Genomic DNA, 25,838 nt, shown 5'->3' on the forward strand with positions numbered 1-25,838 from the left:
TGTTTTTTTTAATATGATTGTAGAAAACATACAGCTCATATTCCGAAAATGTTGTTCACACCAAAAAGAAAGTTCTGTCGTCATTTACTAACCCATCATGCCATTCCAAATATAAAACTTTTGTTTATCTTCGGATCACAAATAAAGATATACACTACTGGTCAAAAGTTTGAAGTCATTAAAAAAAAAAAAATCATGTTATTTTTTTTTTAATAAAACAATTCTATTAATCAAGGCGGCATTTATTAAATGTAATTTTAAAAAATCTATTTATTAACATTTTAAATAACTGCTTTTTTATTGTATTTAGTTTTAATTGCTACTGTTACTCCAGTAATTAATTAATACAGTAATTATTCTTTTTCTATTACCATTAATAATAATAATTAATATTAGAGTGATTTCTAAAAGAACGTGGAGTAATGAAGCTGAAAATTCAAATTTAAAATCACTGGAATAAAATCATTTAAATAAATTCTAAATTATTCTTGAACAGTTATTTTATAGTGAAATAACATTTTACTATTTGTACTGTATTTTGCAGCCTTGGTGATCAGGAAAAGCTTATTTTAAAACATTTAAAAATCCTACTGACCCCAAACTTTTGACCGGTAGTGTATATTTATTAGAACTGTTATAATCTGTCACTCCATTCAAACTCTATTTAGGCACAATTACTGATGCTTCAAAACATTAATTACATATGAATTAAGTGGTTCGCATGATGTATGAGCTAGGGTTGGACCAATAAACGATACTATATCGAATTGCGATAACATTTATGTTAATAACAATGATAAGTTCTGGACCTATTTTTACTCTATATTGATCTAAGAGCCAATCACACAACAGAAATGTGCAACAATGGGAATCTAAAAGTGTGTTAATATTAGAGATATATTGAATTTTCAGCCACTAAAAATTTATCGGTCGAAAATATGTTGTCATTTAATGGACCCTCTAATTTTTGTGGCTTCAGTCATTGTTGGGGTAGTCTTTTACATCTGGAAGCATTAACAATTTATTGGAATATATATCGTTATCGGTCGATATGGAAAATAATTATAGAGATTGCATTTTTGCCATATCGCCCAGCCCTAGTATGAGCCAAGAATGAACTTCATTGGTTCTCACGTCAAGCAAGCATGCTTGAGCTTCCATTAATAAATGTGAGAATCTAACAATGTTTAGAGTGAGGTTTACACATGAATAAAAGCCAACAATTGATCTGTTTATTTTATAAAATAATCTTGTTCAGACCACTTTAATTAAACACTTTCCTCATTTTAAGAATCAGAGTTTTTGGACTTTTATATGAGGAACAGGAATCTTTTTGATTTTATTACTAATATCTTCATTTCCGTTGCAAAGATAAACACATGGTTTTGAAATGTGAGGGTGAGTAAATGACGTCAGGATTTTTATTTCATGGAGAACCCTTTAAAAAAATATTTAGGACATTTTGTGTTGCTACAGATAAAATGGGAACAAATCCCCTAAGCATCAGCCCTGTTCATTTCAGATTAGAGCTTTGCTTTGTGTTGGATCTAAACATGCCTTTAGGAGTGACCTGGATTAAAGGGCCTTGAAGAGCTCTCGTCCCTTTGAAAGCAGAGGCAGGCAGGAGGATGATGGACAGACATGTCTCCTTTGGCCAGAGAATATACTCGAACACAAAGAAACAGTGGGAGAAATAGCACAAACAGCAGTTAGTGTTTATGAAACAAAATCCACCATAAGGTTCCTAAGAAGCTGAATTATGTTCTTGCAGTGTATGTATTTAATTGCATGAAATGTGTGAAAGACAGACAACTTGTAGGAAGTCTAAATTCTTGTTTTTTGTATTTTTCACCACAAAACAGCTTTATTTTATATTGTTTAATGATAACAAATAATGTAAATTTACAGTAAATTATTCCACTTTCATGCAGGAAAGGGCTTTGCAAAAGATAACAGGCAGATTATTCTTCCAGAATGAGCTATGCTTTTTAACAGGTGTATTTGAAACACAAGGAATTGAGATATAAATAAAGAAGCAATTACCGCTTGTAACAAGCAGATTCATTGATCAGAGCAGGAAAACCCCTGTATCAAAAGACAACATGGTCACAAACACGAGAACAGTCACAAAAAAAGACATCTAAATTGTCTACGCATAGCGAAAAACACACCCAGAGGGATTGTACAGTAGTGCATTGGAAGCCATACATTTGATATATTCTCATGCATATTGAAGTTGGTTGTACAAAAAAAAACTACATATAAGAGTGTGACAACTCTGAAAAAGGTGAGGTATGACTAAAAGGCAGTACACTGAAGGTGCTTGGTTCATTGCAAATACTTCTTACCCTCAACATTACGTGTAACCAGTTCCTTCCGTTTTAGAGATAGTGACTCTTTTCAGTCAAACTGACTGTTTTGGCTCTGTGAGAAACACCACAATGAAAGCTCTGCTCCAAAACATAATTACTCAGCTATATTACTTTATTTATATATGAAGAGTTCAGATGGAAAAGCCTTGTCTGTTGTTGTAGTTGTATTCTAAAATATGCACTTTTCTCAGCCTATGTTCAGTTATTAAAATAAACTACTCATCGCCAAAAGAGGAAAATTACTGAAGCTTCACACAGAATTAACTTATAGTTTTCAACTAATATTTCTGATGGGACTTATGGGCTTTTGCATCTGAACCCTTCAATACATATGTATACACAAAACTGAGATTAAAGACATTTGTGCTGTTGTAAATTTTATGATCAAATATTTGCAGTTCTTATCAACTTTCTATTGTTAACAGCTGCTAAAAATTATGCTTTGCCATCACAAAACATTTTTCAATTTGACCAGGATTCCTGTTTTTACTTTATTTTTGAACAAATAAATGGAAAAACATTACTGAATCTCACCAAAAGCTACCCTTTGAATAGTGTTCTGCAGTGCAGTATAGTTAAAACAATTATTGCATATAGTATATGAATGTTTATAGTGCCTCACGATGTTTTGGAACAGAGCAACAGGGTTTCAATATGTCCATTTTTATAAATGACATTTTGTAAACATGCAAAGGAAGCCAAATACGATTTTGGATTTGTAAAGAATGCAAACTGATGGTGCTATTTGTTTTGAAGGGTTAGCTTACCTTCAGTGTACCGACAGAGGTGTACAACCTGCCTTTACAGATGAGGTTTCCCTGCAGACCAGGTCAAGCAGGACCCAAGACCTCAGATTCAGCAGAAACACACCTAGGGCAAGGGGCATGCCGTCGACCTGCACGCCAGGTTGCGTTCTCAATCTCACACCTAAGGGAGGGCGGATATAGACAGCATTTATGCTGGCCTGACTCACGTCACACTCTAAACAGTCCTTGGTGATTTGCTTTACATCAAATTCTAGAACTGTGCATAAACTATAAGGTATATCAACTGGGTTTTCTTACATTCTGAAGTGTAATATCAAATATATCTGACATTTAATATCATTTTAGCTGCTACAAGAAGCTGTGTATAAAGCATGCAGTCTGAACAATATAGATTATCTTGAAAGCATTATCTCTTTACATCATATAGGGTGTCTTGTAGATCATCTAATAATAATAATAAAAAATAATTGAAGAAATATTGAGTGTGTTCTGGTCTGAAAATTATTACAATCTGAAATAAAAAATAAAACAGCATGGCAATAAAATATGCAAACATCTTTTGTTTTCTGCGTCATATTTGCAGATACAAAACCATCATGAGTCTCTGAGGTATGTTGCTGGTGGTCATATTCTCTCTTGGATGAAAGGATGCTGTAAAGCCTGGTTGATGGTGATCCGTTTGGCTGGGTCCAGCATCAGGATCTGGTCCAACAGATCTTTCAGCTGACCAACCTTCTTTCGCTGGTCCTCTGGTAAAGCCTGGCGACCCACCATGTCCATCGACAGGTCCTTAGTTGGGTTAATGGTGCTCATGACTGTGATCTTTTCCTGCAGAAAATGACAAAAAAATAAAAAGTCAAGGAAAAACATGCACACCTCCTTCAAGTGTTATAAATATTTTTACAGCTGCTAAATTAATTGGAATATAGTGTTGAAATAAAACAAATTATAATATAGTTCCAAATTGACAATAACATATAACTAAAAAGTTATATTCTTTGGTTTTGAATTATATCATTTAACTCAAAACACTAGAAGCCAGGGTGTGAGACATTAATCTTTTGCTTCCCGAGCACTGGCTGAGCAAAATTGATGCAAAAGCTAAAAGGCAGGGTCCCAATGACTGTATACCAGTACCTGGGGCCTCATGTACGAAGACTTGTGTGGAAATCTTACTAAAACATTGCGTACGCACAAAGCTGTAAAAAATTCAGATGTATGAAACACTGCGTACGCCGAATCTCACGCATATTCTTTTGTACATCTGAATGAACGTGAAACTGAGCGCAACATGCACGAGCACAAAACTCCTCCCTGCCTCCTCCCCCGTATGAATATGCTAATGACTATGCTAATGGCAAAACCCAACGAAAAAGCAATGGCAAAAGCAAGCAAAAAGAGAAACTTTGAACAGAATGTGAATTGGAGGTGCTGCTTTCGGAGGTAGACCGGAGAAAAGCGGTGTTATTTGCAAGTTTGTTCTCCGGAATTAACAACAAAAGAAAAAAATAGAGTGGGAGAGTTTAGCTGATGCGGTCAACACAGTTGGGTCTGAACATCGCACTGAGTGCATTAAAAAAAAGAAATAGTGTGGTTTATATCTGTAAAATGTTGCAGGACGCTTAACAGTCTCAGTGGCGCTACTCGTAAGACGCATGTGATCATGAATTGATACATTCGAGCATGAACTCAGCTCGAATTCAGCGTCTGATGAACTCTTTCTTGTTTTTTCCCCCGCTACATATCAGATTTTGCAAACTATTTATCACGAGAAAGACAAGTAGGAATCATCAATAAGTTCATATCAATAAGCATCATATTTTATTTGCACATTTATTGAATGGAAATGTTTCTGATTCACGCATGCAAATTCATCTTCAGATAGTGTCTTTATAGCAATGTGCGTGCGGTAGATCGCTCAGATTACATTGGGAAAACAGGCGACTGCTGCAAATTGTGCTTTAATGTTTAGCTGGTCAAATGTATGATATGGAAACCTTATATACCTGCTGAACCCGTCTCATACAGCTGCCATTGCAAGGCTCAGACGCTTTGTAGAGAGGAATTTAACACAACTGCCTCTAGGAGTCGCCAATGGAAATAAAACAGACACAAAACAGACACGCACAAAAAATGTGCATACGCCAGCCAGAAAGCTGCCATGAAGCTAAATCCAAACGTGAGCGATTCTGAGCGTGAAACCTGGCGTACGCAAAGTTTTTGTGCGTACGCAGCGTTGATACATGAGGCCCCTGGTCTTTACCAATACCCAATAGCTTGGTCTTTGTGGATCCATTCAGGTCGATGAAACTCTTTTGTTGATAAACTTGTCTGGACAGGTTCTGGAACTATCTACCACATTTACATACGGTTTAGCCGCCTACTCATAACATTTATCCACAAATTAGACTTGTTTTAGACGCGCGACTTGTTAGACTTGTGCTAAGAGTCATGTGGATTTCTTGAAGATGCTGTTTGTTCCAGAACCAACACACCTCAAAGAATTTTGCTTGTACCAAGTCTCCTGGGCTGGGTTCTTCAACTTTATGACAATAGCAATAAGCATTCGCGAAATCCTCAGGAAAATAAGTTGTTTCAAAATAGTGTATGAGTAAGTTTGCTATTACATTTAAAGTGAATGAAATATGTAACCCTTACCCTTTCAGTGACTTTATCAACCTCAGTGTACAAAAAGTTCAAGTTTTGGTCAAAGTGCTGGTCCTTGAACAGACCCTTCCTGATCATCTGTGAATAAAGATTATTTGGTATATTTGAAGGTTATATTTTACTAAATTATGTCATAGTTTAATTCAAATTCTTCATACCTGATGCACTTACCTTATTAGGCAATTTTCCTTTGAGGTCCATGTTGAGCTTCAGCATGTGATTATTGGTCTTGCCGGGGAAAAGGATTTTTCCTGTGTATAGTTCATAGAGAGTGCAGCCCACAGACCACATATCGATTCCGTAATCATATGACTTTCCAATGACTGCAAAAAAGGAGAAGAAAAACTTAAAATCAAGTTTCACCAACAATCAGGTTGGGTTACCTGAAACTCTTAATTCTCAATATGCAAAAGGAGTTTCATCTTAATGGAAGTCAATGTATTATCAAGAACCACTGGTAATGATTTTGTTATGCTTGTTTTTTTCTCTCAAGGAGCCGTTAGCCACAGACTTTCATTATTAATCACCAATGGCCACAACTGTTATTCAGCTAAAGAAAAAATACCTTCGATAACGTTCTACCGAAAAAGAGGTTTGTGTTAGACTACTTGAGGGTAAACCGTCTCTTCAAATCTATAAATGAAGCACATCTGCTTTATTTGTTCATTTCACAGCACACTTACTGATCTCAGGTGCCCTGTAGAAGCGGCTGACCAGGTATGGAGTTATGTCATTGTCTGCCACATGTGACGCTGAACCAAAGTCACACAGCTTGAGGATGGTTTTGGGTTCGTTGACCTTTAGGGAAAGCCAATTACATGACGCATTAGAGATCAAAATTGAAGCCAGTGTGCAGTATTTAAGGCAAGAAACCTCACCAGAATGTTGTCAGGTTTGATGTCAGCATGCAGGATGTTGCATCGCTTGAGGTGTTTGAGTGCCAGGAATAGCTGTTGGCTGTATGAGCGCACAGCCTTGATGTGTAGCCCAACGTCCTTGCCATACTTCCTCAACACCTCCCGCAGGTTCATGCTAAACCAGAAAACAAGAAAGCAGCTTAAACAGAAGAACTCCACTAATATTGATGTGAAATCTGTTGACTGTAATGTACCTGAGTGGTTCGAATACCAGACACAAATGCTGCTTATGATAAAAGTGTCTAAAAAGGCGCAAGCAGTGGAATTTATCATCAGCATCAGCGTCGTTCAGTTTCTTCAGAAACTCCAACTCCTTGAGGCCTGTCTTTTGCCTGTGGGACAAAACAAAGCCAAGTGAAGCACACATCCACTCTAAATCTTATCGTCTGTCTAATTCAGGGGTCACCAATCTTGGAGGGCTGGTGTTCCTGCAGATTTTAGCTTGATCTTGCCTTAACACACCTGCCTGAAAGCTACAATTGTACTATATAGCATTGTTTCCCAACCCTGTTCCTGGAGGCACACCACTAGTACATATTTTGGATTTTGGCCTTATCTGACCCATTAACTTTTAAACATGGAGTCTTTTCTCATGTTCTGCTGAGTTTATTCAGGTGTGTTTGGTTAGGTAGAGGTTAAAACTGGCTGATTCTCAATATGCGTTCTTCAGCGAGCTTGTGTCCTCGTGTAACGTCATAATCAACTGCCAAAGTTCAGTTCCAAAACTTCAGACTGCAAGAAAAAAGGACATGTGAAAGGAGGTAGGAAGCGCAGCATTTTATATAGACTTATTATTAAAGTTCAGAGATATAACTTATTTATCTCAGGACTTTCCCTAAACGAAATTGTGAAAGTAAACATTACCATGAAAATCTTTATAAATGCATAAACGCATTAAGGGTGTTTATTTGCATTAGTTTTATTTGTATTGTGCAACGTATATTTATAAGGTCTATATTAAAAAGGGAAAAACAATAAATTGTTGTATGAATGCTGTAATGTTTAAACCATTTTCAAGTCCGTTCTCGAAATTGAGAAACAGCCAGTGTGTACTACTGGTGTGCCTTCAGGAACAATGTTGGGAAACACTAATATATAGGACCTTGATTAGCTTATTCAGGTGTGTTTGATTAGGGTTGAAGCTAAAATTTGGAGGACACCAACCAGTGCCAGCCCATCCAACAGTCAATAAAGGAGGTTGCCTAGGGCCCCACAAACGCTGCTCTTGTATATTTACTGTAAATGTAAGTGTGAGGATGAGCGCATACTTATAAATCATGAACAATGTGCATTTGCGCAAAAGCCCCAAACCCCATTAAATGCAATACAATTCACACCGACGATGAAAAAAACTCCACATTTCATAAAAAAAAAAAAAAAAATAGCTCTGTATAGTTCATATATGACAAATAGCTGAAAACGATAATAAATACACAACAGAATGAATAAAAGCAGAAAATATAAGAAACATACCCAGCAGCACCACACTCTATTTTGCATAACAGCACCCACGATCGGCTATTGGGCGAAATTGAATGACAACTAGAATGACATAACGTATTCCTACAGATTCCACATATCTCTCCAAATTGCTCCCGTTCGATATAAACCCGAAAAAAGTATATTAAAGTCTTAAGGAATTTACGTTATAAATGCTGTTGCTACTTTTAATCAATCTTAATCAAATTTTATTTTGAAATGAAACTGTATCCAAATGTCATCTATCCAGAGCTAAAAAAAAAAGGATGAAAAAAAAAGCAGAGGAAGAAAAGCAAGCTAAAAAGTAAAGGTATGTTCTGCTATAGTACATGATGTAGTAGTATTTTACAGTACTTGCAAACTTATTTGTTTAAATCTAAGTAAATATATTTAAATATGTATTACAGGTTAAATGTTACAGTTAATAAAAATGCATACACAATGCTTTCTTACTGTTTTTACACCAGCGGGCCACATTTTTTTTAATCTCGCCTAGGGCACCTCAACCCGAAGGGCGGGAACTGACACCGACCCACCAGGAACAAGTTTGGTGACCCCTGATCTAAATAAATCAATCCCTACAACATAATTTATTGAGAACATCATTATTTTAGACATAACCAAAACCACTTCTGTGGTTTAATAAGAAATCCAACTGTATAAGACAGTGTTTAAAAGCATAACGTTGAGTTTTTAGGGGTAGTCTCTTACATCATCTCATTGTTGCGTATTATTTTCACTGCCACTTCCTGATTGGCTCGAGCCAAGTCTCTTGCTCGGATCACGTTACTGAAGACGCCCTGTCCAGTGTAGCCGTACACCGCGTACCGTTTGTCCAACACCTCACCAATGTTCACACCTGATTACATTAAGGCAACAATCACATTTTTGACTTCTTAAACACAAAACCATTTGAAAATGTCAAGCTTATATAATGTAAGGTCTTATATTCTAAATTCTAAATATAGATAGACATACAGAATTGTTTACAAGAAAACAGACTTACGGTAATATCCCTCAGCATCTGTCCAGTTATCTCTGAGACTCGGGTTTTCCTTAAAGTCCTTCCCGATGCCTGCGGCCCGTAACCTGGCACTCTGTGTAGAGATTAGATGTTGATGTGTCATTGTCAACATGATTGAATTGATTGAGTTGATTAAAACGTTCATTCACAAACGAGTGACTGACACCATTTGAAAGTCTCATGGGCCTCTAGATCCAGTGAGCACCATAGAGTCAGATTACCCACTTGGGAAAAAAAAGAAGCTTTGAACAAAGTTTCCAGTACAGAAACAACAGCCTGCAGAGGACTATGCAACTCTACCTGTTGAGATCCCCTTACATGAACAAAATCAAATCAAATTCTGGGGCTTGCAAAGCCACTGACCTATGCAAAGGGAAGCAGGAACTGGCTACTCACATCAAAGTATGCAGCAAACATGTCATCTGACTCTGTGAACATATCAGGGGCTGGAGGCTTTTTTGAATTAGCACCTAAAGAAGAACAAATATGCAATGAAACATAGACTTTATGTGCATCAAATATGGCTGCACAATACATCATTTCAGCATCGATATCGCAATGTGCACATCTGCAATAGTCACATCACAGGAAGTGCAATGCTGAACAAAGTAGATTTTTGAAGTCACTAAAGGGTTTAACCATATTGGAGTGAATGTTTATCATTTTAAAGCTTGACGGTGTAAGTTTAAAGTAATCAAATACACAAATGTGTACTGTTAGTAAATCTATTACAGGTGTATTTATAGAATTATTTATACGATGAAGCATGGCTGGGTGATTAATCGAAATCGACATTCAGAATCTATAATCGATAAAATTTTTCCAGGTCGATTTTTTTAATTACTTTTCTTATCGTATGTGGTCAGGTGACCCCGCTCTGTTAGCCACACTTTGCAGCCACATCTGATCTCTGGTCAAGTAAGATGATGGACTTATTCTTGAGCCTTACTTCGCACTTCATTGACAATGGTTGGAAGCTGCGCCAGACATGCCTTATTTACATTAGAATATTTCTTTACAGAAGATGTAAGTAATGCACTGTTTAAAATTTTATATACATGATATTCAAGAGTTAATTTATTTAGAAGAGATTCTGCTTATTTTTAATACATCTAATAATAAAAACTGAAAATAATTTATTTTGTTTTTAATAGTGCAAGTTATTCATTTTCAGTTTTTTGTAAGGAAAAAACTAACTGTTTATTTTAGGCAATGCGTGTTTTAATTTCATTTGTTCAGCGCTGATGTTCAACAAATAATCATAGATAGTAGATAGTGTGTGTTTCCTATAATTATTTTAAAATCAAGCAAAAATCTCTCACTTGTAATATGTGAGCACATTCACTGTACAAAACCAGTGAGTGAACTATGAGTGCAAAAAATAAATAAATTAATAAATCATTCATTAATCGTAATTGAGTCAAAATGTTCAATCAATTTAGATTTAGATTTTAGGTCAAATCTCCTAGCCCTAAAAGACTATACAGTGATTTTTCTTATTTAGATTTGATTATTCAATTTGTGTACCTAAATAATGTGATACAAACTATTTCACTTCTATCTTCCTAATAATCCAGAATACTCCCAAGAAGTCTAAATTAATGAATTATTTTTAAAAAGAGCTAATAAAGCTAACTGGTGAAATTGTATTCATATCGCAACATATAATGCAGCAAAACAAAATATCACAATGACAATTTTTCCAATATAGTGCAGCCCTAATATCAGAACATCTTTTCTTGCATTACACCAGAAAGAGAATTTTTCATGTCTCAAACATCAATAACTTGTTTCAACTTTCCACACAACTGATATGGGTGTTGACTTAAATCTCATACTGACACCTGCTGGAATGTAGCAGAAAGCAGAAGTTTGCTGTCACAGAAACTAACCAATTGAGCTTGTCTATATAAAAAGAAACAGCATTGAATCAAATTATTTCACAAGTGTGCTTGTTTTAAATTGAATCATTAAATTATTTAATCCAGCAAACATCAACCTTTAGACCTCCATAAAACATTTTCTTTTCAACACTGACCATTGTGTTTTTTCTCTTTTTCCCCTCACACAAACTAGATCAATGAAATCTAATACAAACTACATTATAGTTTCACGTTATATGAATGTAACCATATTACAAATAGAATTTTTTTTGACCGATTAGATTAATATTTGTCCCAGGATTTAGATTTTTTAAATTCTATTCATATGCATTTCTTTCTTAGCGAGAGACAAAATAGATCACCGTTTTATTTGTCATATACTTAAGAAAAGTTTCCCTGAAATAATACAGGGTTAAATAATGCACTTTTCATTGTGATTATTGGGTAGCACAAACAACACCCATTTTTAAGTGCTTGTGAATGAGCAGAATTCAACCTATACTTGTTTCAAGCCTATATGAGTTTCTTTTCTTCTGCTGAAAAATAAAGATATTTTGCATAATGTTTGTAACAAAACGGTAAATGGTTCCACTTTTCTTTTCTTTTTTTAATCAAGTCAAAGAGCTGATTTAATGCTTACCCACATTCTTTAAAATATAGGTCTGTAACTGGATTACAGGAGGGCCGCAGCTCTGCAGTTTTGCTCCAACCCTAATCAAACACAACTGATCCAACTAATCAAAGTGTTCAAGACTACTATGAAATATTAGGTGTGAATTGGAGGTGGTTGGAGCTAAACCATGCAGAACTGCGACCCTCCAGGAATTTATTTTAAGACCACTGCTTTAAAATGTCTTATATGATGTTCAAAAGAAAAAAGCTCATGCAGCTCTGGACATTAATTATAATGCAATTCAATTTTCTTTCCAGATGACATACCATTTTTTTCTTGGGAGACGAGACTATACTTGGCCTTCACATTATCCTCAAATGTGTCCAGGTTCTCTTGCTCATAGGCTTTGACATCAGCAGCCACACGCTCAAGAATGTCATCAGGGGATGGGGACCGGCTGTGAGTGCTACTCTGAGGACTGCCGTGATCTGAGAGTCCTGACATATTGCTGTCCTCATTCACTGGCTTATATTTCTGTACAAGACACAATGCAAATACAATCAAACAATACTCAAAGATCAGGTGGTTGTAAAATATTTTTAACATCATATTTAGGCCGCATTATTTGATAAAAAAAACACACATAAAAACAGTAATACTGGGAAAAAGCTATTTTATTCCCATTATCAAATGAATTTTCAGCAGCCATTACTCCAGATTTTAGTATGCCTTCAGAAATCCTTCTAGTGTGCTGATTTGGTGCTAAAGAAATAAGAAACACTTGTGCTGCTTAGTATTATGAAATAAAATAGATAATTTGTTTGATACTAAAATCTTTTCTAGCATTACAAATCTCTGTCACTTTGTATAAACTGAATAACAATGTTTTTACCCAATCCAAACTGAACACTAGTTTATGCTTAAAACAAAGTAGAAGCCACTGCAGGAATTAGAAGTATTCTGACCTGCATTATGGCCAAGCGCTGAAGTCTCCTCTGCTCTATCAAAGCCTCCTCGTCCTCTTCATCTACGTCATAATCCTCCAGCCTGGACAAAGATAAGCATTCATGATCAATCTAAATATCATCCACAACATAAAAAGCAAAACAGCTTTCCTTGATACTCACACTTCCTCATCCGAGTCCTCCTGCTCAGCCTTCATTCCTTCAGACAGACTGCCTTTAAACATGTCCTCTCTTTCCTTGCTCCTTCTTCTCCGCCTCTCCTGCGATCTCGAACGCACCGGCTGCCTGCGATCCATCCTGTCACGTTCCCTAGATGTGCACACCATTAATGCAAGTTTAATTACAATGGGAGATGATAAAATGACTCACACCTATTTTTAATCTATTTAACATTCAGAATATAATACAAATGTAAATAATATGACATCCCAGAAGTGTCACTGAAAAGCCTAGTTGTAATGAAAGAATTATACGTACAGTGCTCAGCATAATTGAGTACAGCCCATTTTGAAAATGAATATTTTTTTATCCATTTCTCAGTGAATATAGGCAATGTATTTTGTTGCATTTGAAAAAAAAAACTGAAACAAATATATTTATTAAAATAATATTTAAGTCACCGAATATATTTAGAAATTGAGAGATAATACAATTAAATTAAAGCAAAATATTGCAAAAACAATTACAAACTACAAAATTTTTCATTTTTATTTATTTTTTTGCTTCTCTTTTCCTTTTTTAAAATTTGTATTTAATATTTCTCTATAGTATATACATTTAGGTTTACTAATTTTTGGACCGTTATCGTAAGTTATTTTGTTAGACAAGCTCCAGATTTGGCTTCAGTACTGACTAGGGTTGTAACAATATACCGGTATGACGGTTTACCACGATTTGAACGTGCACGATTATCATACCAATTGCATATCAACGGTTTTAACCCTTAAAGACCGAGACAGCCGCCCGCGGCTAAAAATAAGTATTGCTCTTAAATGTTTAATAACTTTTGATCCGCTGATCCGATTCATACAATTCAAAGATTGGCATAAAGAAGAGAATCTCAGCTTTCCAGTGCTGTATCACATAACATTCGCGGACTTTCAGAGGCTCCGGAATCAGTGCGGTTACGTCATCAACATTTGACAACGCTGATTTGACAAAGAAACGCTCGTCACTGTGTCTCCGGACAAATCAGACATGATACATTGATGCATTATCCCTCCTCCATGCCCAGATTGGTTCAAACTCGCTATATCACAACCAATAAGCATAGGTTTCGCTTTTGTTTGTGGACCAAGCTTTTTGAACAACACGGAATGAGAGAAAGGCATACATTTATGCGTGGCTAAATAAAACGCCAAAAAAAAAAGTTTTGCATGAAATAATTCTCATACTAAGTACTTTTGCATGCACAGCAGCATAGAAACATGACAAAACAGTGACACAGCAAAGACGAACTGCTGCTCTTGCTGTTTTCAAAAGACGCAAATGAAGATGCAGCTGTTTATCTGCATTGCAGACAACCATTTCCAAATCCATATCCATAGACAACCATATCCATGCTGGCACATAAAACCTAAGGATGTTCCATACTGAATCTAGTTTCGTTATGTAACTATTTATAGTATAGTAAATATTTATATCTATTTTTTACTGAGGATTTGCACCATGTTTATTTGGACTTTATTTGGACTTTGACACATTATTTATTATTTTCTTATTTTTATTTGTTCATTGTAAGTGGTGTTGTTTATAGTAACTAAAAATATATTATTTGGAAAAAGTCAAATTTGCTTCACTGTTCTGTTATTTTGTAACATTTGTAACATACCGTATACCGCGAAACAGTCAAACCGTGGTATTGTTTTAGACGATTATCATACCGTGAAAAATTCATACCGTTACAACCCTAGTACTGACTAATCTAATGTAGATGTACAAATATAATATTGTATATCTTCCTATTAAAAATATACATTTAAAAGTTAGATTTGTGAAGGGTCTACTTATATATGCTGAGCACTGTAATTGTGATGCTCTTGGACAGGTGAATACTCTAATGTATAAAGAGTTGACACCATTTACAGTTACAGCTAAGGAGTCACCTGTGTCTGAGAGGAGACCTGCTGCTCCGCCTCCTGGGAGAACGGGACCTTCGTCTGAGAGGCGAGTGGTTCAACCTTCGTCTAGAGCTTATAGAAGGACTGTCTTCTCTATGGGCTCCTGCCATATCACGAGATCGCATCCTGTTAGCACAACAAAACAGCATGAAAGTGACTTAATTTTTTAGCAACAAGGCATGTTTATATGATAATTGGTAATAATACATTTTATTTTACATAATTTGACTAGAACATACACACATAATATGCAAATAATGAGTTATATATATATTATTTGCTACTACTTTTAAATAGCCTTTATTTATTATTGTCTGTTTATTTTGAGTCACTTTATGTATAATTGTAGTTTTTTAAATATATTTCGCTTTTAGTTTTTTTTGTGTGTGTTGTTTTAATCTTTTACTTTATTTCAATTAGTTACAGTCAAAATTTCTCATTTATGTTGAGGTTTTTTAAGTCAAAGTTTTTTCCATCTATATATATTTAGCTTTATTTCAGTATTTATTTTTTTAGCTAGAAGTCTCTCTTGTTAATTTATATTTCACAATATCTATATTTAGCGATATTGTAGCCATTTGCCCAAAAATTGTTTTGTTTGTTGTAGTTAACAATAACACTGATGAATTTTAAATTAACATTTTTAATTTGTATCACTGATACAACTGTAATTTTCATTAATAGTTTATATAACTTTTTATTTCTTTATTTTACATTTATAAAGTTAAACTAAATAAAAAAATGCTGAAATTGTTTATTATAAATAAATTCTTTTCAGTTATAAAAATGTTTTTTGCTAGCTATTTTGAATTATGAATTAGATTAATTAGATGAATATGAATTAGAGCAATTACACAATGTTTCTAGTAATCAAGTGCTAAAACAGAAAGTAACCTGTCACTAGAGAGTCTCTGGCGCTCTTCTTCTCTCCGTCTCCTCTCAACTGACCGAGATCTGCCTCTCCTCGGAGGGGATCTATTGTGGCACGTAGATCTGTCCTGTCTGGATGCCCTGTCTGTGTTCTGAACAACAGGTAGGCGTTCAGGTGAGCGGTGGCTCCTGGGCTGCACAGTTGGGCTAAGTCGATCTGGACCTTGTTTTCTGCTAGGAGATCGATTCTCTTTCCCAGAAGAGACTTCTTTTAAGGGGGCCTTTACTGGTTTCTTGTCTCTGTCAACTTCTGGCAAGCTGGTGCTTCTTTCTTTAGAACCAGATTTGCTGCTTCTTGATGAGGATCTGTGGTCTACAGCTTGCTCTTCAGGCCGTGTATTTGATTTTCTGTTGCTTGTGGCTGATGACGATGGCACTTCTTTAGATTTCACAGGAGATTTGGACCTACGACTTCTATCTTTGGATCTGTCAGTGCTCCTTGATCGTCTCCTTTCCTTCGTTTCACTGGGACCACTAGGTCTCTCGCTGATTTTAATACCTAACCCAGTCATACTCTCTCTTTTTTCAGATTTATGGCTCTGGACTGTCACCTCCTCAGACATGGTTCTGCCTTCAAGCACAGAATAAAATTGTTCATCGTTTACATAATCCTGTTGCAATTTTCTGCCATTCCCCTTAACCGTTACAAGCTCATCGAGATCTTTTCTCTGTTGCTCACCATTTCGAACAGCCTCCTGGACCTCCCCGTCCTCTGAATCAGAGTTATAACCCTGTAATATCAGCCCCATACCTGACTGCACAGACCCTTCCATCAGCTCATTATCAAGCTCTGCCTGAATCATGGCCCTCTGTTTCTCCAGATCCTCCAGAGCAGCAAGGTCATCAAGTCTGAATCGCTTTGGTGAGTCGGCTGCACCTTCATAGCTAGTAGAACATTCTCTATCATCGCGGAAAGAGTCTCTGTGTTTCCGCTTATGTTTGTGTTTGTATTTGTGCTTTTGGTCTCTCTCATCTGGTGAGGAATGTTTATGCTTTTTGTGCTTGCTTCGATGTTTGTGTTTTCTTTTCTTGTGTTTTTCCACCCTGGCAAAGTCCATGTTATCTGCTTTTTTAGCTCCATCTTCACCAGGTACACATTCATTTTCATCCACACTGTCGGAGCTCTCCATATCATCTCTATTAAAAACAGATCAATAAAAAGTAGAGACCAATAGAGCAATATTAATATTACTTCCGACCAGCACGACAAAAATATGAAGATAAGCTACCACAGTATACGAGATGTGAAATAACATTTTGTTTTTGATTTTTGTTTTGTTTGAAGAATCGCTACATACAAAAAAAGAAGAAAAAAAACAACGTTACAGATGATTCACGTTGACCACAGACAGAAACGTGTTTACAGATATTGACAGAAAACTGCAAATCAGATTAGTTTTAAGCAAAACTGTTCACCTTTAGTACCTGTAACTCAATGTGTATATTTCTAATTAGCACAATAATACGACATAAAGTCCGTAAAGTATTACTTACACATAATCCTTCGCTATTGTTTTGGCTAACGCGTCCATGTTCGCCATCTTGATTTTTCCTGGTGTGCCGAGTCGCTTGACGAAGAGTCGATTCAAAATTCAGTCTGGGGGTGATACTTAAATTTGCTTAAAATAAATTGTGAAACTGGCGTCCAAATAATTGTTTGAAATGTTGTCGCACTTTCTTCTCAGTATTTGTTACTGTACTGTACCTATACGCGAATTGAATATTGAAATCTGAATTGATTGAATCACTGAGTCGATACACAGTAGCTTTAGTTCATTGGGGTGAATCATTCGTTTGGAGCTTTTTCAAACCACGCATGTGCAGTGTGTATGACGCGACGAACGAGGCAGGGATCATAAAGATAAACAGTCTGCAAACCGTTGTCTTAAATTTAGTGTTCACTTCTTTTGTCAACGCACTTAGTTTTCGACAGTTATACATTGTGTTTACACATGATTATAGTGTTTACTTTTGTCAGTATAGAGAACAATACAGCAAAAATATAACATTTTACGTTGTATCTGTGGATGGTAATTACGCTGTGGTCCCTAAACAGCACACCACCGGCGTCTACGGCACAGCGAAAACTACGTAATGTAAATATACCACTCTGTTTGATGAAGGTACGCACATAAATACTCACAATTTAAACTGAATGATTTAAATGTCAAATGTAGCTTTCTTTCTAATTGACTTCTCATTACTGTAGTGAATGCTACCTAATAGCTAATTCAGAATAACAAGTAACGTTAGTGTCGTTGTTATGGCTAAATGTTTTTATTTTGCTAACGTTAACGTTACACCATATTGTCTAGTAGCATGCAGTAACTTCCTGTAAAACTAAATTAATTAGCTATCAGTATGTGAATACATGTACATTTGTCTTTATTATTGAAGTGTGTATAATGACTAATGTATTTTCCTCCTTCTCTAGTATTTCCAAAAATGGGTGGGTTTAAAGATACATACCAAGACGTTCAACCAGTAACTCTTCGACTTGCAGAAGAAAACGTCACCTCTAGTCTCTACTGCAACTCGGCTGTGGGCATTGAAGCTCATGTGTCCACTTTAGTTGAAGCTTTCTTAGTTGAAGTATACAGATGTAGAATATGTCAATTCACTAGCAGCCACAAAGCCAAGATTAGCCATCATGTTATGGAAAGACATGATCCAGTGTCTCCATGTCCACATCTGCCGTGTCTGGAGAAAGAGGATGAAGAGAGTTTGTGTGTAGAAATGAGGGTTAATGATGAAGAGGAAGTCGAACACAACAGTTCTCCATACGATCTAGAGAGCGACCTCCAATCTGGCTCAAAGAGCAATGAGGATCAAATGGACATGGAGCGCATTTCTTTCCTTCTTCCAATGTATGGCATGTTTCAAAACATAAGCCCAAGGTCATGTGATATTGGCCTGGGTTCCAGCTCTGATGGTAACTTGCATGTGGCACAAACCTGTGAGGTAATTGGAGAGATTTTTTTTGATGTTAAAGGGAAAATTCATCCATAAAAATGAAAATTCTGCATTATTTACTCTCCCTTGACTTGTTAGAAAACAGTTTGAGATTTTTGTTCTGTTTTGAATGTTGGAAATCCGTAAACAGTGACACAAATATAGTAGAAAAAACAAACACAATGCAAGCCAATGTTTAAAAGATTTTAACATTTTTCAAACAGAACAAAGTGTCCAACAGAACAAAAACTCAAACTGGTCAGGAACAAGCCAAGCATAGGAAATTAATCTCAGAATTTTCCTTTTTGGGTAAATCATCCCTTTAAAGCAGTGGGTTACCCAAAAATTAAAATTGTCATCAAGATTTTCAATCCTGCATAGCTTTTTATTCTTTTGTTAAGATATTTTGGAAAAAGTTTTTAACTATACAATTTTGAATTCCATTGACTTCATTTGTTTGTACGTTTGGCAATGCAAATTACCATTATTCTTCAAAACACGTTCCTGAACCACAAACAAAAGTCATAGATGTTTTAAACAACATCACTGCAAGAAAATGATGGCTGTATTTAATTTTTGGTCAAACTTTTTCACTAGTTTATGTGTTGGATTGTCTTTATCTAATACCAAAATTAAATAAAGAAACCAGAATCCTCCCTTGACTATATTTCTTAGCTAGAATTTTGTTTAGGATCGTCTTTTGTAAGGAATAAATTAGATTCAGACACTACATTTGCAATATCAGGGTGTCTGCGGGATCCTAAAAAGGATGAAAGCTTGATCAATCAATGTAGAGAAGTTCAGAGCCCTTAAAAAGTGTTAAAAAGTCTTAAAAGCTGTTTTGCAAGGTATTACATTTTAAATAATTTTTGATTATGCAATGTATGGTTGTATGCTAAAGTTTGCCTGAATTAAATCTGCGAGTATCAGGATGCTATGTAGTTTATGAAATAAACAAAATCCTGATAGATTTGACATCATGCTTCTATGTTTACTGCAGAAACCAAGGCAACACCATTATTTCTGCAGTTCTATAGGCACCAATCTGCTGTATTAGCTTGATTTAATAGATTTTCAAGTTTTGGAATAGTTTCTTACATTAATATTTAGTAAATGTACTGTAAGTTAAAATCTCGCCAGTGTTTTTGGTTGAAACCCAAACCTGTTCTAAGGTCTTAAAATATATGGAAAGAGTCTTAAAAGTCATTGAATTCCACTCTCTTATTCCCGAATACACTCGGAGTATGAAATAATGTCTTTATTTATGTAAATTTTGTTTTGTGCAGGTGAGCACACTTTTTGAGGAAGATAGACATGATGATAACAGCGATGAGGAGCGTGTCTTTCAGCTGGAAGATGCTAGCACAGATCTGACCGTCCCTTTGAATAGTGGCATGGACACAGAGGTCCAGGATGAGGAGATGGCCCAGTCAGCTCATCTCATGACTCTCGGTTTGTGCAGAATCTCTAGCACTAAGGGTCAACCTTCATCTGCAACTTCAGCAAAGTCCCTTCCAGAAGGTGAGCAGGATGCTGGAGATGCCAGTATGGATGCTGTAATGCAGAAAACTGAGGAGGATGGCGGATTGGCTTGCATCCTCTGCCAAACAGTCGCATCCAGTCGTGTTATGCTAGATGTGCACCTGAAATGCCATAGTGGAGAGCAAGGGTTCAGGTGCCCTCGCTGTGGTTGGGAATCAGAGGAGTGGGCCGATATGGAACATCACTGGAGGTTACATGGAAAAAGAAAAGGCACAAAGAGACATAGATGCAGTGTTTGTCCTAGGTCGTTCAGGAGAGCTGATTCCCGAGATGCACACGAAGAAAGGCATAATCATCAACGGCATCACAGGCGCTCTGAGTCTGGAGAGCCAGTGCAATGTTCTTTCTGCCTGGAATGGTGTCACTCAGGGAAGGAGTGGGAGATACACCAACATTGTCATGTTCAAGGAGGATTCAAATGTTTGCACTGTGATTTCAAAGGTATTTCAAAGTTTTTTTGTGTTTAACTGAATTAACGTATACATATGTACAGTGTGTTGGCTTGCCAATTTTGTGATCAAAAGTATTATTTAGTTATGTGTATGAATGGACAGGATATACAGATTGAAATTTATATTAATGAATACGCCAGTTACATTTGTGAAAGCCTCTATGTTATAGAGTATTATGTAATAAATATATACACACACACATAATCAGAATTATTAGCCCCCCCTGTTTGTTTTTCCCCCCAATTTCTGTTAAATGGAGAGAAGATTTTTTTCAACACATTTCTAATTATAATAGTTTTAATGACTCATTTCTAATAACTGATTTATTTTATCTTTACCATGATGACAGTAAATAATATTTTACTAGATTTTTTCAAGAAACTTCTATACAGCTTAAAGTGACATTTAAAGGGTTAGTCATTCGTATATCGATGGTTTGTTCTGTAGACTGTTGAAAAAAATATAGCTTAATAATTTAAACCTTAAAATGTTTTTTTAATTAAAAACTGCTTTTATTCTAGCCAAAATAAAACAAATAAGACTTTCTCCAGAAGAAAAAATATAATCAGACATACTGTGAAAATTTCCTTGCTCTGTTAAACATCATTTAGAAAAAAAAAGAAATAAAAAGAAAAAAAATCAAAGGAGCGCGAATAAATCTGATATTAACTATTTATTTATATATATATATATATATATATATATATATATATATATATATATATATATATATATATATATATATATATATATTCAATTCAAAATGTGCATTTTGGATTTATAACTTTGTATATCTTTCTTTAAGAAAAGACATGGAAGAAGACTCTGAAACATATCCACACTCAACACAAACAGGCTGAAGCAAATCAGGACAATCAGATTGCTCACAGTAGGTAGGTGTATTTTGTGGAAATAAATATATATTTTTTTTATTCAAAATGAGAAAGTTTACCCAAAAATTAAAATTCTGCCACAGTTTACTCATCCTTGATTTGTTCCAAACTAGTTTGAGAAACCCCTAACCATTGGCATGTTTCGTAGGAAAAACAAATACTTTGAAAGCTAATGGTTACTGGATTCCGACATTCTTTAAAACATCTTCTATTGTGTTCAAAAGAAGAAAAAAAGCTCAGACTTGTTTGGAACAAGTAAAAGGTGAGTAAATAATAGCAGAATTTTTATTTTTGGGTGAACTTTCAGTTTAAATAAATGATTCTCAGCATGTGAGACAGCCGCCCTTTAGGGGGGCATCAGCAAATTAATAATAGGCCCAAACAATGACTTCAAATAATTTAAAAAGAGACAAACAGGCTTGCAAATCGCTAAATTGATTTTAATTCATCTTTCCAATGACTGATTTTGTTGCAATTTTAATTTAATCAGTTTTTTTACAGTAAGAACCAGGATTCCCAGTTTTGAAAAAAAGATATTCATGGTAAACCTATTTTAAAGGTATGATTGTTTTTGAACTGTAAAAGTCAAAAATAGTAGTAATGGCTTTATAACATTAGAAAATAACATTTATATTTATATGATGAATATACATTTTTTTCTAGTTACGCTAAGATATTGATTATTTTATCTGGTAGTAAAAATATATTATGCTGCTAAAATATTTATTTTAAAAAATCCTCAAAATTAGGCCTTTTCAAGTAAATAACAAATGACTTTTAAATTATATAAATACATTTGTGCGGGACAAAAGTGGGTACATTATGCCCTTTAAAACTTTTGCCATCCTGACACAGAAAGCATAAGCACAATTCACAGAAAACATTAGCATCCATACATTAAAACAATTCAATTATTTTTGTGGATTTTTTAAGAACTATTGCTATATGCCTGACATGCTTTAACATACTAGTCAATTAAAATACAACATAAAATGAGAAATTGATCAACACAACATGTAGCTATAATGTAAATACCATGGAAGGGAAAGAGGCTAAAAAATACTGTTATATGGGGTTCTAGTAAGGACAATAAGCTGTAGCTGTCCTCTGGGCATCATCAAAGCACAATTTATCCTGCTCTATTTGTTTACCACTAGCGAATGCTGATGGCATTTTCTTACATCATAGTTTCAATTATCATTCAATAGGTGTTAATGCTGTACAGTCTGTGTCATTCACAAGTTAATCATATCCATGCTGCACACAGTTTGATTAGTAATTATTTTTTTTTTGATTGCTGAGATGTAGAAGGCTTTAAAAAGTATTTGGTGAGATGATTGATGTTGGATTGCTGAAGCCATTATTAATTTACTTTTTGTTTGTCTGCATTTAGAGATATTCAGCAACTTTCCTCATCCGCCAAGTACCCAGAATGCCTCAGAAGGATGCAGCCGGAGTTGTGGTCTCAGATTAGGAAGAAGAAGGTGAAAAACAGAGCTGTGGGCAAGGAAAAGAGCAATGAAGGGGGGAAGGACAGAGTGAAACACCTAAAGGCTGAGACATCTGTTGGACTCACTGTTACCAGACGGAAAGAGTTCTGCTGCAACCTCTGTGATAAGTATGAGAATCATTGTTTGGTTGTCGATATCTTTACCCATAAGAGCTGTATTATTTTGAACAACTTTAATAGATGTGTGTGGTTGCATCTACAGTTACAGGCCACTTTATAAGGTACACCCATCCAACTGCTTAACTCAAACTTCAAATCAGCCAATCACATGGTAGCAACTCAATGAATGTAGGCATGTAGACATGGTCAAGATGATCTGCTGCAGTTCAAACTAAGCATTAGAATGGGGCAGAAAGGTGATTTAAGTTATTTTGAACGTGGCATGGTTGTTGGTGCCAGATGGGCTGGTCTGAGTATTTCAGAAACTGCTAATCTACTGGGATTTTTTACGCAGAACCATTACTAGGGTTTAAAGAGAATGGTCAGAAACAGAAAAAATATCCAGCAAGCGACAGTTCTGTGGCCACAAATGCCTTGGTGATTTCAGAGGAGAATGGCCAGACTGGTTTGAGCTGATAGAAAGGCAACAGTAACTCAAATAACCACTCGTTAAAATCAAGGTATGTAAAAGAGCATCACTGAACACACAACTTATTGAACCTACTGCAGCAGTAGACCACACCGGGTGCCACTCCTATCAGTCCAAAATTGGACAATAGAAGATTGCAAAAACTCTATTAAAAAAAAAGATATTAACTTGGTACACTTTGGCTCCATTAGAACCAATTGAGCATGGTGTCAATGCCACAGCCTACCTGAGTATTGTTGCTGACCATGTCCATCCCTCTTATGACCACAGTGTACCCATCTTCTGATGGCTACTTCCAGCAGGATAACACGTCATGTCATAAAGCATGAATCATCTCAGACTGGTTTCTTGAACATGACAATGAGTTCACTATACAAATGGCCTCCACAGTCACCAGAGCTCAATCCAATAGAGCATATTTGGGAATGGGATGTGATGGAACTGATTTGCATCATGCATGCGCAGTTGACAAATCTGCAGCAACTGCGTAATGCTATCTCGAATCTATGTCACGGAGGATTAAAGCAGTTCTGAAGGCAAAACCCGGTACTAGTAAGGTGTACCTATTAAAGTGGCCGCTGAGTGTATACAGTATTCATGTAAATTGGGCTGATAATATTCTGTTAAAATAGTTTTGAAAGATGACTTATAGAAACAACAGAAATTGTAATAAATGTAAATATTATTACATTATTTTTTAAATATATTGTTTTTTTTTAATGGAATTAATTCATCGGATGGCTAAGATGAACTTTCAGTAGTAATTTCTGCAGTCTTCAGTGTGTGATTTCATTTCAGAAATCATTCTAATATGCCGATTTTGCGATTAAGAAACATGTCTTGTTATCAATGGAAAAACAGGGTAAATAATTTAGCTAAAACCTTTATGATTTTTTTCTCAGTATTTTTTTGCCATAAAGAAAGAACTGGATTTATTTGACAGAAACTTTTTTATCTTTACTCTCATTTTTTATTTACACATAATTAAATGTGTCCTTGATTAATTTAACTTTTTAATTGCATTGTAATTTTGTAGTAGAAATGCACTGAATTAATTTATATCTTTTAGAATATTTTTTTTTTATCTAGAACACAACCATTTTCTTTTTTTGAGAGAGAGAACTGTTAAGTATTGTTTTTCTATAATTTATTGCTGTCTCTGTGCAGGAAATTTTCTACTAAGTTGACTATGCGGCGTCACATGGGAATTCATCAAGGAGATAAGCCATTTAAGTGTCCACACTGTCATTACTGCACTCGTCTCAAAGCCTCGCTCATCCAACACCTACGCATCCACACAGGTGCATTTGCAAACACATTGTAGATTTTGTAGTTTAATATTTAATATTAACCAATCTTTTTTATATGTAGATGTCTTATAGTGGCAATAGAGCATTACTTTGCAGTGACAATCACACATGTTCTCCACTGCCTTTATTAGCTTAGGCCACTAAACAAGAATTATGATCAAAGCTGTCCTATTAAATGTCTTTCCCATTGTACTTTAATTAGAAATGTATCTGATATATGGATAGAAGAAAATAAACGGCTCATGCTGCCATGCAGAGATTTAGAGCTTTGCGGAATTCTTTTCAAAAGACTGGTTCTCATGGAGCAGTTGCCATGACATTACACTGCCTGAGTGTAAGAACTGCAACAATGTGTTTTTCTTCTCGCTTTAGGTGAGAAACCATACAAGTGTTTGCAGTGCTCCTATGCTTCTATTGACAGAAGCTCTCTGCGCCGACACTCAAGGACGCACACGCAAGAAAAGCCTTATTGCTGCCAGTACTGTCCATACAGCAGGTACATGCACTCGCTTGTCAAAGTCGACAGTCTACACTTGTTTCATACTGCCTCTGTAACTAAGAATACTGCTCTGTGTTTCGCTTCAGCATCCAGAAGAAGTGCTTAGACCTCCATTCACGCCGTCATCACACGGGAGAGTCATTTCCATGTCACCTGTGCCAGTACTCCACACCAGACCGCCAGCTGCTGGTGCGACACATGAGGAAACATCACACTGGTGAACAAAACAGTTCAGGCTGTTGAACAGCAGCTTCACAAAGAGCGCGCGGACATCCAAATGATATTAATGAATGTAATAAAAAATGGTTTTTGTAATTATTGTATTGCTTGTTCTGTGGAGTTTTCTCATTTGGA

General features: G+C 35.6%; 2 protein-coding genes across 13 annotated transcripts; one reads left to right on the plus strand and one right to left on the minus strand.

Annotated features, from left to right (window-relative positions):
• Positions 1-1,835: 1,835 nt before the first annotated feature.
• prpf4ba (pre-mRNA processing factor 4Ba) lies at positions 1,836-18,618 on the minus strand. 11 transcript variants are annotated; one of them, XR_012392692.1, is made up of 18 exons: positions 17,232-17,296; positions 16,417-16,874; positions 15,702-16,308; positions 14,793-14,933; positions 12,850-12,996; positions 12,688-12,769; positions 12,049-12,256; positions 9,623-9,696; positions 9,209-9,299; positions 8,914-9,061; positions 6,918-7,055; positions 6,685-6,838; positions 6,490-6,604; positions 5,978-6,129; positions 5,798-5,884; positions 3,140-3,967; positions 2,349-2,424; positions 1,836-2,085 (listed from the first exon to the last, which is right to left on the minus strand). XR_012392692.1 is itself a non-coding variant. In XM_073927194.1 (16 exons), exons 2-16 carry the CDS (start codon positions 16,865-16,867, stop codon positions 3,764-3,766), a joined length of 2,799 nt encoding a protein of 932 aa, XP_073783295.1. In that variant the 5' UTR covers positions 16,868-16,874; positions 18,207-18,618; the 3' UTR covers positions 1,836-3,763. The 11 variants fall into 11 exon arrangements, 4 of the variants coding, with proteins under 4 accessions (XP_073783295.1, XP_073783281.1, XP_073783277.1 ...); XR_012392691.1 differs by lacking the exon at positions 17,232-17,296 and adding an exon at positions 18,207-18,618 and having other exon boundaries at positions 15,702-16,874; XR_012392693.1 differs by lacking the exon at positions 2,349-2,424.
• On the plus strand, positions 17,827-25,799 carry si:dkey-154p10.3. 2 transcript variants are annotated; one of them, XR_012392701.1, is made up of 8 exons: positions 17,827-17,860; positions 18,172-18,698; positions 19,976-20,672; positions 21,489-21,576; positions 22,970-23,241; positions 24,765-24,976; positions 25,358-25,481; positions 25,571-25,799. XR_012392701.1 is itself a non-coding variant. In XM_687018.9 (8 exons), exons 2-8 carry the CDS (start codon positions 18,183-18,185, stop codon positions 25,725-25,727), a joined length of 1,941 nt encoding a protein of 646 aa, XP_692110.2. In that variant the 5' UTR covers positions 17,827-17,860; positions 18,172-18,182; the 3' UTR covers positions 25,728-25,799. The 2 variants fall into 2 exon arrangements, 1 of the variants encoding a protein (XP_692110.2); XM_687018.9 differs by having other exon boundaries at positions 22,970-23,194; positions 24,843-24,976.
• The last annotated feature ends 39 nt before the right edge of the window (positions 25,800-25,838 follow it).

Source organism: Danio rerio, chromosome 2 (assembly GCF_049306965.1).
Source record: "Danio rerio strain Tuebingen ecotype United States chromosome 2, GRCz12tu, whole genome shotgun sequence".
NCBI classification, from domain to species: domain Eukaryota; kingdom Metazoa; phylum Chordata; class Actinopteri; order Cypriniformes; family Danionidae; genus Danio; species Danio rerio.

Coding starts and splice junctions, on each gene's coding strand:
- prpf4ba (XM_017351885.3), bottom strand. CDS start 17,278: ATGGCGAACATGGACGCGTTAGCCAAAACAATAGCGAAGGATTATGT. Junction 9,697..12,048: donor CGTCTCCCAAGAAAAAAATG/GTATGTCATCTG, acceptor GTTCTTCTTTAG/GTGCTAATTCAAAAAAGCCT. Junction 6,605..6,684: donor TCAAACCTGACAACATTCTG/GTGAGGTTTCTT, acceptor CTTTCCCTAAAG/GTCAACGAACCCAAAACCAT.
- si:dkey-154p10.3 (XM_687018.9), top strand. CDS start 18,183: ATGGGTGGGTTTAAAGATACATACCAAGACGTTCAACCAGTAACTCTT. Junction 21,577..22,969: donor AATCAGATTGCTCACAGTAG/GTAGGTGTATTT, acceptor GTCTGCATTTAG/AGATATTCAGCAACTTTCCT. Junction 23,195..24,842: donor TGCTGCAACCTCTGTGATAA/GTATGAGAATCA, acceptor GTCTCTGTGCAG/GAAATTTTCTACTAAGTTGA.